Source organism: Hemitrygon akajei, chromosome 7, assembly GCF_048418815.1.
Source record: "Hemitrygon akajei chromosome 7, sHemAka1.3, whole genome shotgun sequence".
In the NCBI taxonomy this organism is placed as follows: domain Eukaryota; kingdom Metazoa; phylum Chordata; class Chondrichthyes; order Myliobatiformes; family Dasyatidae; genus Hemitrygon; species Hemitrygon akajei.
In genome coordinates this window covers 150,575,429-150,589,873 of record NC_133130.1, presented here as the reverse complement: position 1 = coordinate 150,589,873, position 14,445 = coordinate 150,575,429, and the positions used below count along the sequence as shown (strand labels likewise).

The 14,445-nt window shown below is 40.6% G+C and overlaps 1 protein-coding gene across 3 annotated transcripts in view; it reads right to left on the bottom strand.

The window, feature by feature from the left end:
* Positions 1–783: 783 nt before the first annotated feature.
* The window catches only part of brinp1 (bone morphogenetic protein/retinoic acid inducible neural-specific 1), a 403,545-nt gene continuing 389,883 nt past the window's right edge, over positions 784–14,445 (bottom strand). For all 3 annotated transcript variants that reach the window (XM_073052225.1, XM_073052228.1, XM_073052227.1), the window contains one exon: positions 784–11,858. In XM_073052225.1, the coding sequence (XP_072908326.1) occupies positions 10,718–11,858 (1,141 nt within the window). In that variant the 3' untranslated portion in view covers positions 784–10,717. The remainder of the gene's footprint in view (positions 11,859–14,445) is intronic.

The following is a 14,445-nucleotide window of genomic DNA, read 5'->3' as shown; positions in this document are numbered from 1 at the left end:
GATCTGGCAGCCTTCTGGGTATAAGGGCACAGCAGTGATACTGTAGGATGGATATAATCGGAATAACATGGACAACTCTGATTATCTCCTGCCCCAAAGCAAAGAGCCAGCTATCAAAACTCATTACTATTAATATGATCATTTGCTGTAGACCGCATTAACTAGCCTTGGGTGACACATATCTGACAGGACCTAAATAATTATTTGTGATCTGCTGTGTTGAGGACTTGAGTCAGCAAGAGGAAAAATGTTGACAGTTAAGCACTCAGGGAAAAGGGGGTAAAATGGAAATTCAAAATCAGTGTAGTTGCAATCAGCATCAGTCATTTCAGTTAACCAAAAAATGGAACTTGTATAATTTTAAGATGCTGCATGGTTTCATCAATACCAGGCTTCAAAGATGAATTCTTTTATTCCCCTGTTGCAACGTTATGGCAACAAATGCATGAAGATGTAATGGTCATCAAATCATTCAGCTAAAAGACAGCCTAAGATAATCAAAACAATCGAAAAGATTCAATGGAAAAAATTGGCACTCTATAATGTAAACTAAATCACTACTTGGTGGACTATACCAACAGTGTAAAATTAAGTGTTGTCTTGGAAAGTAATCCCACAACATCAATTAAAAGATATCCCAGCCCTGGCATAAACACAACGCATCAGCGACAGGAATAATAAATAGTCTTTCTCTTTTATTTAGTGCTTACTGGGTCTGGTACTGTGGCAACATGATGAGAACTCAATTTCTATATATTTAGTACGTACACTGTAACACACTGCCAGCTATTAAAAAACAGTTTATTGAAGCATACACATCTTAATTGTTGCCATTTTCATTTTTTTTTCACATATTAACAGCACTGTGGAAAGTCTCAAGTCTGCTACATTAAAAGATACAAACACATCACACCTCAACAGCATAAGAATTAAAAAGGCAAGTTGACCGACAGACAACATCCACAGGCAGCTTTTTTTTTGTATTCAAACAGGTTAAATGATATCCAGCGATTTCATATACCAAGGTCAAGACATTCAAAAGCTCTTCATCCAAAACAAATCACTGACTTATTCAGGACTCATCTTTGTTTCTTTCTGAATCATTTTGCTGTCCAGTTAAAGGTGAAGGGAATAATGACAATACAAAAGAGAATTCAGTAAACATATGTTAGTACCAAGTTGCGATGATTGACTAAAGCGAGATTTTAATATATTTTTAGTATGACCCAAGGAATTGTAATAAGCAGTTTAATTTTTATATTATGTTCTGCCTGCCTCTCTCTTATTCCAAATCTCCACTGATTTAGAATGGACTGGATTCTGCATCAACAGCACTTTGGGGCAAGTCAACCATGAGACGATAATCTTCAGAGTAAAGTGATCAGATCATCAGAGCTCTCTGGTGCATTGCTTCACAGTGAGCCAGTACAACAGACCATGAATGCTATTGATTTGGGAATGCCCATCTCCACCAGCACTCCATTCTTGTAATCCCTGGGGAAAGCAGAAGTTAAGCTTGCATTTCAAGGTTACAAGTTTTACCACACAATCACAATAAACTGAGTACTTGTGTTCAATTGCAATGCCCTCTGTAATAGTTGTCCATGCTTCCAAATGACACAGGAGGCCATTCAGTCGATCTAGTCAATACCAGCTCACAGCAATCCCATTCACCAATTGTTTTTCCCTGTCATCCATTCTCTGCATCCCATCAATTTTATCATCCGGCTACACTAGAGGGAATTTTACAGTGGTCAATTAATCTACTAACCTGCCAATCTTTCTTTGGAGGAACCCAGAACACTCTGAGGAAACTCAGTCTGATCACAGGAAGAACATACAGTCTCCATACAAACAACCCTGGAAGTCAGGAGCTGTGAGACAGTGGCTCCACTGTGCCACCCACTGCTTAGGTGGCATCTCTTCAGACAGCACCCAGGTTGGCATCTGAATGAATTGTAAAAGTGAGTTCCTTCTTTTGGATGCTTGACAAAACACAGAAAATGCTCATAATATATCTGCTTTACAATCTCATTTCATATACGTCTCTGTTTCTCTAAAATAGCAAAAATATCCTTTCATTAGGCAGGGATTTCACCCTTTTAAAATCAGCTTCCTCTCTGTTCAAGGTTCTCAATCAGTGAACATGCATTCTGGTGAGTGTACAATACAGAGCAATTATGGGACTTTCATGGTGTCCGTTGGAGTGAAAGGAAAGGGTTTATATTAAGGTTTACAAAGGGCCCATAATTTAGGGATCATTATCAGTGAATTCAATAAAGAATTTAGTAGAAACAACTCTATCCTGAGAATGGTGAAATGTGAGACAGAGTTTTTGAGGTAAATTATGTTGATATACTAAAGAATAAGGAAAAAGAGGAAGATTTTCATTTATAAAGCACCTTCACAGCTTCATTTTATCCTATTTTTCAAGTTCTGGCATGGATTTAATGTAGGACACTAGATCAAAGCTAAAGAAAATTAAGCTTACATTGTGGCACGAGAAGAGCTTTTATAAGGGACGTGCCAGCAAGCACTAATTAGTTGGAATAGTCAGTTTAATTTTCCTGCAGTTAAATTGAAACAGCAAAATGAAAGCAGAACTCATAAATGGTTCAACAATTTTCACCTTCTTGGTTGGAGCTATTTCTTGACAATCTGCATGCTCGTTGATTATCAATGTCAAGGAACTAGACAAATTAGTACATGTAAGAGGGCTTCACATGGATAATCAAAATTAGTGAAGAACTGTGAATGGTCTTCCATCTGAACCATTGTCTCTGTTTCTCTTTCCACAGACGTGGCTTGACCAGCTATTTCAAACATTTTGTTTTGTTTTGGTATCAGGAGGATAATCTCATTCCTTTCTCAAGAACTGGGGTGTGCATGAAGGATGCAGTTTTGGTAAATGAGTCCTGAAGAAGGGCATCAACTGTTTATTCATTCCCATAAATGTTGCCTGGTCTGCTGAGTTCCTCCAGCATTTTGTGTGTGTTACTTTAGAATTCCAGCATCTGTAGACTTGCAGACGTTTATAATTTGTTGCTATATGAGCTGATTGGAGATTTTTGAATGAAATGACACATTGTGGATAATGCTGTTTTATTCATATGGACAGTCGCCACTTCAGGCCAAACTCCTCATCAGGACTGGAAAGGAAGTGGGCAGAAGCAGAATACGAAGTTAGAGAGCAGGTGAAGGAGCTCAAGATGGCAGGTTGCTGCCTAACTTGCTGAGTTCCTCCAGCATTTTGTGTGTTACTCGAGATTTGCAGTATATGTATATTCTCTTGTGTTTATGCAGCTGAATAATGTATTGCCTTACTCAGTGGTACTACTTCCCATTCCAGGACAATGGTGAAAGGAACCTCAGTGGGAAGATATTTTGCAGGGATATTATTACCAAAGTGCAATTGACCACATGTATGAAATTATGTTCTTGAACCAGCTACAAAAACTCACACATAACACCTGCTTCTAATTGCCTGTAGTTAATCATTGAAGGGGAGATGATACCATAGTCAAAACTGATAGATCTTCTACATATAGCTGCTACATGTTGTTAATTTTTTTTCCAGACTTTGCACTCCTAATAAGAACCACACATCCAGAAGTGAGGGTTCCACACATCTTCGTCTGGATGTGTAATTGCAACACTGATCCTTAAACTTAACCAGGCCATATAAGTGAGGTTTATTTGGAAATTGACAGTCACTGATTACAAATTGAAGAGCGAACAAAACATCAGAGTATGAGAGATACGAACATATATGTGAATTGATGACCCTTTAGGTAAAACTTCTTTTTAAATTGGCCTTTTAAAGTAAGTATCCACGCAACTTCGCCCCCAGTTGTCCAATTTCTCAAATTGCATTGTGCATAGCATTTAAAGATCTCCCTCGACACTTCTGAATCTCAACAATCGACAGTTTTCTTTATAAACGTGTACAACATTTTAAATAAGGCAGCAATTAACTGCAGCTTCTAGTTACTCATTTTGCTACGTATGGTTCTTAAGTGATAATTAGCTTCCAGCGGAGTACTTCAATTTCTCACATACATAATGGTTTGAGACATGCCATCAATAATTGAACAGAGATAGTGCCTGCTTTTAATATAACTGAAACTGATCGCATAAACATGAATTATTATCAACTGAAACAGAAATTGTCTGCATCTTATCTACTCCAAAGTCTGCAGCATCAAGAGCTGTCTTCTGCAAAACATTTCAAAACAGCAAAAGAAAGAAGGGACAGAGAGAGTCTTGGATTTATTAAGCACCTTTCACATTTATGAAATATCCCAAAGTGTAACACAGCTCAGTTTATAATGTGAGTAGGGCAGTTATTAGTAAACTTTCTCCAGGCTATCTTCATATGAGAACAAGCAAATAAAGTGTTTTACTATGCAGTTTTTTTTTTAGTGACGGATGTATTTTGGTTTGGGCATCTCCGCTTTTCTCCCAACTCATTGAGCAGGTGCTTTTTCCGCACCTGAAAAGGCTCCCAAGCCTTAGGTTAAAAAGGAAGGGCAGCACAATCCTTGTACTATTTTGGAGCATCAGCTTAGATTCTGGGAATTATCTGAAACACACATCTTTTGGAAAGCAGAAGGAAGGAAAATGTGCTGTCATCTGAATCAATGCTACTCATTGCAAGCATTAAGAAGCTTGTAGTTTCATTATTCACCTCAGCTTACAGATTTTTTAAAGGATTTTTCATACTTTTAAAATATTTCTGTTAATCCACAGAAGAAATGAGCATGTTTTGAAGATATGGGATCTCGTGAGAAAACAGGATTCCAATGTAGAAAACCGTTAATCACTGCTGATCAGCTCAGCAATGTGCAGCTACCTTGCAATTAAAATCTGGAATGAAGGCGACAGAATCTCAAGGACTGAGTGAGCCATTTAGCCACATTTGCCTGCTTGGCTGTTCAATAAAATTATGCAAGACTCTAACTGGGAGTCTGCACAAATCCTTTGTCTCTTGGTTCTCTCAATGCCCAAATACCTCACATAACATTACATTACAGGCAAAGGCCAGTTTGGTATGTGACTCCATTAATGAATGAAACAGAGTGGCTCCTGAGATAGCTCACTGGATATCCAAGCTGCCTTCAGTCCAAGTTCAGATACTGGATCAACATTACATTGCCTAACTGGTTGTCATTGGCTGACCTATAGGGAAAATCAATAGTCACTTCATATCACAAATGAATTTCCATGTGAAGGGAGTGGTAAGCAAGTGTATGAAATTTCCTCTGGTTGGTCAAAATATTTTTCAGAGTGAAATACCAGTTTCCCTTCCACTGAAGCTATTCTAATGAACCCTTGTTCATTTGCACACTGCCTGGATAAGAGATTTCCTTGTTCTCCACTCAGGTCACTAATGCTACAGTTGACGACATTGGGCAGACCACGTCTTCAAATGCCTGTCATCTGTTTCTAAAATCAGATATTTTATTCATGGCAGAACATGACCAGGTGTATAGAGGAAAAAGTTCAAGGATGTGCTCAAAGCATCCTTGAATAAATAGAATATCTCTACTGAATCTGGGAATCTCTGGCCCAAAATGAAAGAGACTTGGGATAGTATTGAGTATATCTAATTAATGTATCAAGAGTATGCATAGACATTGTATAAGGGTGCAAGGAGCAAAATTCCTCAAAATCTTTCTACTATTCTGCCCTTCAAACCACCATCTGTCTATCTGTGGAAAAGTCAGTCACTTTGAAATCCACAAAACTGGAGTGAACGTGTGTCATTCATAATTCCACATGCCTGTCTAAGAAGAAAAATACCATACATAAATGAAAATTGTTATCAATCATCAGTGGACATTTCCCTTGTGTTTAAATAAGTAACTTTTTCTCTCAATGAGTACAGTAACTTATCACCAATGTTATATTACAAAATACCCTCATATCACTGTGGTATAACAAATTGGATGGTGCCATGGTGTTCCTGGACTCCAAAATTACATTACACTGGTAGACAAATGTCCACAGCTAACAATTTGCTTCATCCTTCGGGATCATCTACACTGGTTCCAAATTGAGTGAGTGCATTGCCAATATTTTATAGTCAGGAATGAAATAACAGGGCAATGACGAAGTACTCACCAACAGCTGTGTTGTTAATTGCAAACATTTTTAATCATTCTCTTTTGACAGCGTAAAAGTCTACTGTGATAGGTATCACATAATATTTTATAGATATTCAAGGCTCTAATCTCAGCAATCTTCAGCCACAGCTGTGAGTACTTGCCACCCATTTTATAGGGTGCTAACAGTGTGATAAAACAAAGAGAGGCCATTGCTGGATGAGTACAAAAAAGTCTAACTGGTTAAAATTTTCCATGTTCCAGCAGTTAACCCCATCTCACCATAGTATGATGTTACCAAAATGCATCAAACTAGACTGGTTCTCCTTAAACAACTTCATCTCCTGCTGTTAAAAGTTAAAGGAAAACTGCCATCAATGCTGTTGAACAGAATGATGTGTTGATCATAAAGTTGGAGCTGAAAACATCAGAGACATTTGATTGTTATGCACTGGGCATGGAACATTCAAAGCAATACACACAAAATGCTGGAGGAACTCAGCAGGTCAGGCAGCATCTATGGAAATGAATAGATAGTCGCTGTTTCAAGCCAAGACCCTTCTTCAGGGTTGAGAAGGAAGGGGGAAGATGCCAGAATGGAACATTCAAAATGCTAGAGGTCCAAGAAACAGAAAGGGTTTGCTTGAGATTAAAACGGAATGTTGAGGATACTTAGCAGGTCACGCGGTATCTGTGGAGAGAAAACGAGTCAACATTTCTGGTCGCTGACTTTTCACCGGTACAGAGAAAAGAAATTAATATGTTTTAAGAACAATTAGGGGAGTGGAGAAAATAAAGGAAATGACAGTGATTGAGTAACAGAGGACTCGGTTGCGTCTGTTCAATTACCAACATTTCTGTCCCCTCCTCTCTCTCCTTATTTCCCACGACCTTCAACATGATGCTGCCAACAGATTTATCCTCACTTCTCTTCCCCTTAATTCCAGCATCCCATATCATAGAGAGTCTGTTTAGTCTGCCCACCTTCTGCCTGTAACTTAAAACATAGTTGACTGCTGACTTTGCTCAGTTTTGATGAAAAGAACTCTATTTCTCTCCCCAAATGTGCTGCCTGACATGATGAAAATTTCAAGCATCCTCTGCTTTTATTTCAAAATTCTAGTATTTGCATTCTTGTTTCATGTTTCAGAAGCTGGAGATGAAGTTCTCTTAACAAAATGAAATGAGCACTTGGATGAGAATCTATATTACATTTACAAAGTTTGTAAAAATATGCAGAGGTCGATAATCAATTTTCCCACTGGATCTTCTCAATGTTGTCTCTGTGATGCTTTCCTCAAAGCAGGAATGTAGGGAATCTAAATTTCTTACTGTTGTGGTCCTAACACAAACTTGGCTTTGTCCAATCTCACTGTCATGCCATATATGTCTGTAAGCCAATACAGGTGGATTTTGCAACCCTATCTTAACATTTTACCTCTGTTTAACATTTCATAGAAATGACTATGGCTCTCAAGGGCTTTCATTTTCAGAACCCAAAGACCAATGGGATATTCTTGTGAAAATATTCCCTTTGTGTTCCCAAGAAATAGTTGAATGAATGGAAAAAATCTTACGCAGCATCCAATAGTTCTGCTCCTTCTACACGAGTATAAACTGCCAAGTATCTGCTCCTTTAGATGCAGATCAAGGGATCTGATTAAATATCACTGCAGTAACAGTATCCATAAATCTGATGCTCATTGCCCCCCATGCCTATTTTACCTCATAACGTAGAGGATGGGCATTCAACTCATTAAGTCCATAAGCAATCCCAGAGTTATAGAGTTATGGAACAATACAGCACAGAAGCTGGCCCTTCAGCCCATCTAGTCTACATCAAAATGTTATTCTGTCTAGTCCCACTATAGCTCTACATATCCCTCCCATCCACATACATACCCAAATTTCTCTGAAATGTCGAAACCAAACTATTAAGCCTCATCAAACAATGAATCTCGTAATTTTGCATACCTCTATCAAATGTCCTCTCATTCACTTATGCTCCAGTTCCTAGGTTTATGCAAATGTCTTTCCTTTCTCTGCCTAACACTGCAAAAAAGACAGAAGTTCAATGTACCGCCAAATCTGCAGAAGGCAGACGCTACAGTGGAGTGGGATATGGCAAAATGATAATTAAAGTCATATATACCATCATAGTGGAGAAGATATTATATCACAGCCATCCAGCTGAGTTGAAACATGACTTGAGATTGATGAGATTATTGTAAGATAACAAAGGTACAAGAATATTCCAGACTTTTCTTCTAAAACAACAGACATTCCTAACAGTAGACAGTGATCAGGAATGGGAGGCCTTTCCTCTTTCCTAACATCCCAATCACTGTTTGAACCGGCCAGAGGGATTATTGACCTTATGTGGAGAAAGTTGGAAGAATTACAGTTATGTATAGGGAAGAGGAAAAAAAAACAAGAGAACTATGTCACTCAACAAGAACACAAGTTAGTGAAAAGAATAGGGATGTATGAGATTCACAAGCACTTGGATTTTACTTTTCTTGCATTTGTTAGGGAATGTCATATCATTACTGAATCGACTAAAACACTTCACAAAAGAAGCTTTGCATTAAGAGCTTCAAAGAATTATTAAAATGAGAGGCAATTAATGAAAATTGAAACTTGCTCCAGAACACACACACACAGTTGTTGAACTAATCCTAGATTCATGCCATCAACATGAAGTTGACTATTGTGTGGAAGTAAAATACATGGGTGCAAAAGAGAATCTGAAAACCAGGATAATAAAATCTTTTAAAAACGTTCATCATTCTACAAACTTAATAATACTTCTGGAGGTCTTTTTAACATATACATTATTGGGCTGCAGGATCTGGTGAAATGCTGGAAACTAGCTGTCATCTCCACATTTAACAATGGGAATTTCCCTTCCTGATCCCACCCGCAGGTTTATTATCCCAAACTGCCTGGTCCTTCGTAAGTTGAACACATGTGACAAATTAATTAGTCAGAATGTCTCAGGGTCAAAGACCTTTCCTGAAATTATAAGCGGGTTGTAAAACTGTAGGAACTGAATCCTTGCCAGGAAATATACATCAGATTTTGACCAGTCAGAGGCCACAATGAGCTCTGCTCACTTAAGGACAGACAGCACAAAAGAAAATATAATGCAACACACACAGATGCCAGAGGAACTCAGCAGGTCAGGCACCATCTATGGAAATGAATAGACATTGGATGTTTTGGCTGAGACCCTTCTTCAGGACTGAGAAAGAAAATATAATGCTAGAATTAAAACAGTTATTTGAAATCATTTAAAAAATGAAAATGACAGGAATGAACAGGCCACTCAGCATCTGAAAAAGAAAATGAAATTGTCTTCTGACTAGATGAAGAATTTTCCAAATAATGGGCAAATATTTTTGTTTTGTTTCAGCTGTCATCTGGATAATTCTGTATTTTCAGCACTTTCCCATTTTATTGAGAGGAAAAAAATCATCAGGTCTTTCTGACCATTTCCTACTGACGATGGGAGTAAAAAATGCTTGTGTTGAATTATTAAGTCAGCGGATGGCCCTTAAACATCTGCACATCATTAATCAAACAGTGAGGGGTAAACACTGTCAAATTATGAATCTTTATTTCTCAATTTACGAGCTGACCTCCTTCCCCTTTTGAGCTTTTCTAATTAAGAATTTTTTTTTTCTGATGTGCCAACTATCGTTAACCGATGCTGAGTCAAAATCACCGAAGATGCTGCTTAATTTTTGTTCTAAATGCTGGACAGATAGGATAATATACACTGCACTGCTCTGTGGTTACAAGTTCTACGACTCTGAATATGATTATTGAATTCAAGAGACCACCTTTTGAGGGGGCACTTGACGAACAGCTTGAAGTGAGATTGATGTGACTTTCGGGGAAACTGGTGTTTTAAGGTGCTCCCTGAATCCAGTCCTACTGTGCCAAAGAATGTCACTGACAGACAGAATGAAATTGTTCATAACAGTGCCTTCACCCACCTCAGTAAACTCCCAACTTTCCCCATAAAAAAGCTCCACACTTGCTCATATATGGCACATTCCCTTATTCCTTAATTATTTTTGAATTGTTTTACATCCCACTTACCCCAGTAGAACTATTTTTATTTTGTGTGTGTGTGTGTGTGTGTGTGTGTGTGTGTGTGTGTGTGTGTGTGTGTTTGTAATGGTGTGTGTGTGTGCATGTATGAGTGTGAGTGCACTTGTATGAGTGTGAATGCACGCGCGTGTGTGTATGTGTGTGCATTTTCTGTACAAATTCATGCTAGTTACCAGCTAGCATGTGCACCTGTGGAAACTATAAGAATGCGAATAATATTTTGGAATGGCAGTAGTTCACAACAAATATTCCTGACTGCCTCACACATCCTGGAGGGCCTTCCTTCGCGTAAAGTGGGAATGACAAAGGTGTCCTTGTCTGAAGGGAGAAGAACCATGCTTGGACAAATTGGTTTGCTGAAATCACCCAATGCCCCTTCCCAACACTCCCCATCGACTCCTTGCCTTTCCCCAAGAAATCACTTTGTGGTACGTGTGTTTGTGTTTTTCTCTCTCTCTTTTTTTTTGCCGCTGTACAAATCCTGTCGGAAAAAGTCAACAAAGTTTCGTTGTCAGTAGGTCAGCCTGCTTCAGGACCTCGGAGTTGTAAATGTCCAGGGCATGGTTTACCCGCATGACCTCGCTGCTGTTAAGCTTGAGGCGGTGCTTCAGCATGCAGGAGAAGAGGTCCAGCTGCGCCTTGCCTGGGGCCACGGGCGGCGCCAGCCGGTTGATGCGCTCTCGGATGTCCAGCAGCAGCAGCATGACCGAGGACGAGGAGTGGAACTGGCTGCCCTGCGCGTATGACTGATTGACTTGCTGGACCGCGCTGCGCAGCAGGTCGGTGTTGAAGCGCAGGCTGTAGCCGTACACCTGCACGTCTGAGATCTTGATATAGATCTGCCGCTTGTTGGGGTCCGAGAGGTCCACGGGACCCTGGGCCGTCTCGTTGCGCAGGGCGGCCGGCAGCTTGGCCCGGCTGCGCAGGTAGATGTGGACAGTCTCGAAGACTGTCTTCCACCTGTTACCCAGGAGCAGGGTCCAGTTATAGCACGGAGAGTCGTGCAGTCTCGTTTTCTCCCAGCTGGGATAACCATACTCGCCAATCGGCGTGTTCCAGCCCTCCGAGTGACTGCCGCTGAAGGGGTTAATGTAAACAAAAAAGATCGGGTCCAGGCTGCTGTTTCTCATCTGGCAGATCTTCATGGACAGGCCCACCACCATGTGGATGAAGTCCACCCGGTTTTTGTTGCTCTTAAGGGTCAGCGACATCCGCTTCCGCCATCGGGGGTCGAAGAAGGTGTCCAGGCGGATCTCGTTGCTAATGAACATGGTCTGGATGGATAGTCTCGAGTCCTTCTTGGCCAGGAGGTAATTCAGCTCCAGGTCGTGGAAGTCCAGCTCCGTCTCAAAGCTGACGAACTGCTCGCTACGCTCCGAGTCCACATTCTGAGGCTCACAGCGGCCCCGGTAGAGCTTGTATCCACGGTTGCAGGAACCGCAGAGGGAGATGTTGGCCAGGCTGCACATGGCGCAGCTGCTGTTGCTACCGATGTTGCAGGGGATGGCCCGCTGGCACAGATTGGCAACGGTGTGGCACACGCAGGTCTTCTGGCTCTCCAGGAAGATGCCCCAGTACCCGTTCTCGCTGCAGTATAAAAACGACTGGACTCGATTCAGCCACTGATGTACTGACCTGCAGACAGAACAGAACAGGGGTGTTAGGATCGATCCTGGATACCGACTGAAAGGCAAATGCACTTACCGAGCCAGAATCTCCTTCTTAATGGCATATTCAAAGGTATAGCATCACAAGAACACTACACACTACATGGTACACTTGCAACAAGTCTTCTCTTATTCTGCAACACTATATTCTGCCTTCTGTTTTCTCTTTACAACCTCAATGTAATTAAGTATGGCATGATCTGTCCGGATGACACATAAAGCTAAGGCTGTTCACTGTACATCGGTACTTGTGAGAGCAATGAACCAAATAATATATCTCAAGAGTCCTAGAATCATGCAGCATAGACACACACCATTCTAGTCCATGCTAACCTTTAAGTACCCCATATGGTCCAAAGCCTTCCATGACTTTGTGATTTAAGTGCTCAGCTAAATCGGTTTGCTGTGAGGCTAACTGCCTCCACTGCATACTCAAAATTCACAGCATATTTTGTTATCAAAGTATGCATATTTTTTATAATGAGAATCGTCTCCTTACAGGCAGCCAAAGAACTCATTAAAAACAAAAGAAGACCGTCAAACACTCAGTGTGTGGAGAGGAAAAAACAGAAATCATGCGAACAACATTCAGAACTTAAGTCCACAATTCCAGGCATCACTGCAGCTGATTCAGAAGGCCTCAGTCCAGTGCAGAGTCGAGCAAACCCCGTAGAGCAGTGAGCCAAACCAGCCTGTCTCTCGCCTCTGACCCCAACAGCCTGATCATTTCAATCTAGCCCGGGGCTTAAATCATCCAAACCTGGGGTCGTTCCTTGCCCCGGGCACAGGTTCTGCTGCATTGATAAGGCCTGTACCCAATCTTTCCAGTTCAGCACGGATCTTTCCTAGCTTTGCTTTGCTCTGCTGCATCAAATTACATGACTTTTCCAATCTGGCTTGGGCCTTCAATCAATCAAACCTCAATTCTTCCACACCTCGTCTTGGCTCTGCTGCATCGAATTGACTCTACGTCCACTCCAGCATCTCCAGCTCGGACATGCTGCAACCATCCTGCCCCAGCGAGAGTCCAGTAACACCGCAAAAGTGCCAGGTCATACAGATGCTTCAGCTCAGCTCTGACAGTGAAGCCACAGGCCACCGTTTGCTGTGACCGTTTACCAGAAAAAGAGTGAATAATGAAGTATTTAGTTGCTTTCTTTGTTTCGCTGACCGCCAGCACGATGCCACTTAAACCAGTAAATGGCGCAACCCTCCCTCTGCGAGAAAAAGTCCTTCGTCAGATTTCCTCTAAACCTCTTATCCTCAGATTCCCTCTAAATCCTTACCTTTATTCCTCCTATCATTTTAGAATATAAATAACATGATTTACAGTTGTCACAGTGGCACAGATGTAACAGCTCTATGAACTTGGGTTTATTTGTGACCTGGTGATGGTCTCTGGAGTTTTACTGTTCTTTATATAATCAGAAGGGTTCTCTCTGGATACTCTGATCTCCTCTCAAATCCTTGCAAATTAACTGCCAACTAGAAATTGTCCTTAGTTTGTACCTAAGTGGTACGATCTAGTAGGAGTTAAAGAGGATGAGGTTAGAACAAAACAACAGATATAATTGAGTGCTTGGTGGTCAGCTTGGACTTGGGTGGGCCAGATGGCCTGTTTCTGTCTTGTACCACTCCATGAAATTACCAATTACAGGAGTTTAGCTTCAAGGGTGGACAATAAATATCATACTCAAACTTGTCCGTATATCATACTCATTTCTTTTTGAACAACAATTAATATTTATACATACAACATAACATGTTACATAGCATAAAACTGACATCAAATTAAATTGAATTGATTTAACTTCCTTACTTACATCTTTCATATGCATGAGGAGTAAAATTCTTTATGTCTCCTAACTTAAAGCTATTAATAAAAAAAGAGTCCAACTAATGCTTCAGGATCCCTAACCAGACCTAAAAGAGTCACTGAGTCATTCACCAAGACTACCCTACTTGGGCTGGTAAAGGATTATCAGTTATTTTTCATCAACAAGTCCAGTGAGTTACAATTGTCGATATAGGAATTTTTGGCATGCTTGAACACATACGCACGCACGCACGCACACACACACACACACAAAAGTTTGTGCTCTCAAGTGAATCAAATGGTCTTGCACCCACAGATGGATTAATTCAGTTGATGTGAGCACATATCTATTTATTTATTGATATAGAGCGTGGAGGAGGCTTTTCCGCTTTTCCAGCCCTTCGAGCTATGCCACCCAGCAATCTCCCAATTTAATCCTAGCCTAATCACAGGACAATTGACAATGGCCAACTAACCTACCAACCTCTTTGGAATGTGGGTGGAAACTACATCATCACGGGGAAAATGTACTTGCTCCTTCCAGGCAGAGGCGGGAGTTGAACCTGGGTTGAAGGCATTTGTAAAATTTTGCACTAATCACAATGCTACCGTGCTGCCCGGAATAGCAATTCATGCATAGAATGGTGATATGCACCCTGTATTATTCTACATTCAGTCCTGATCACTAGGCCATTATTTTTTCACTTGCAAAGCCATTTTCTCAATGGTGGTGGAAAAT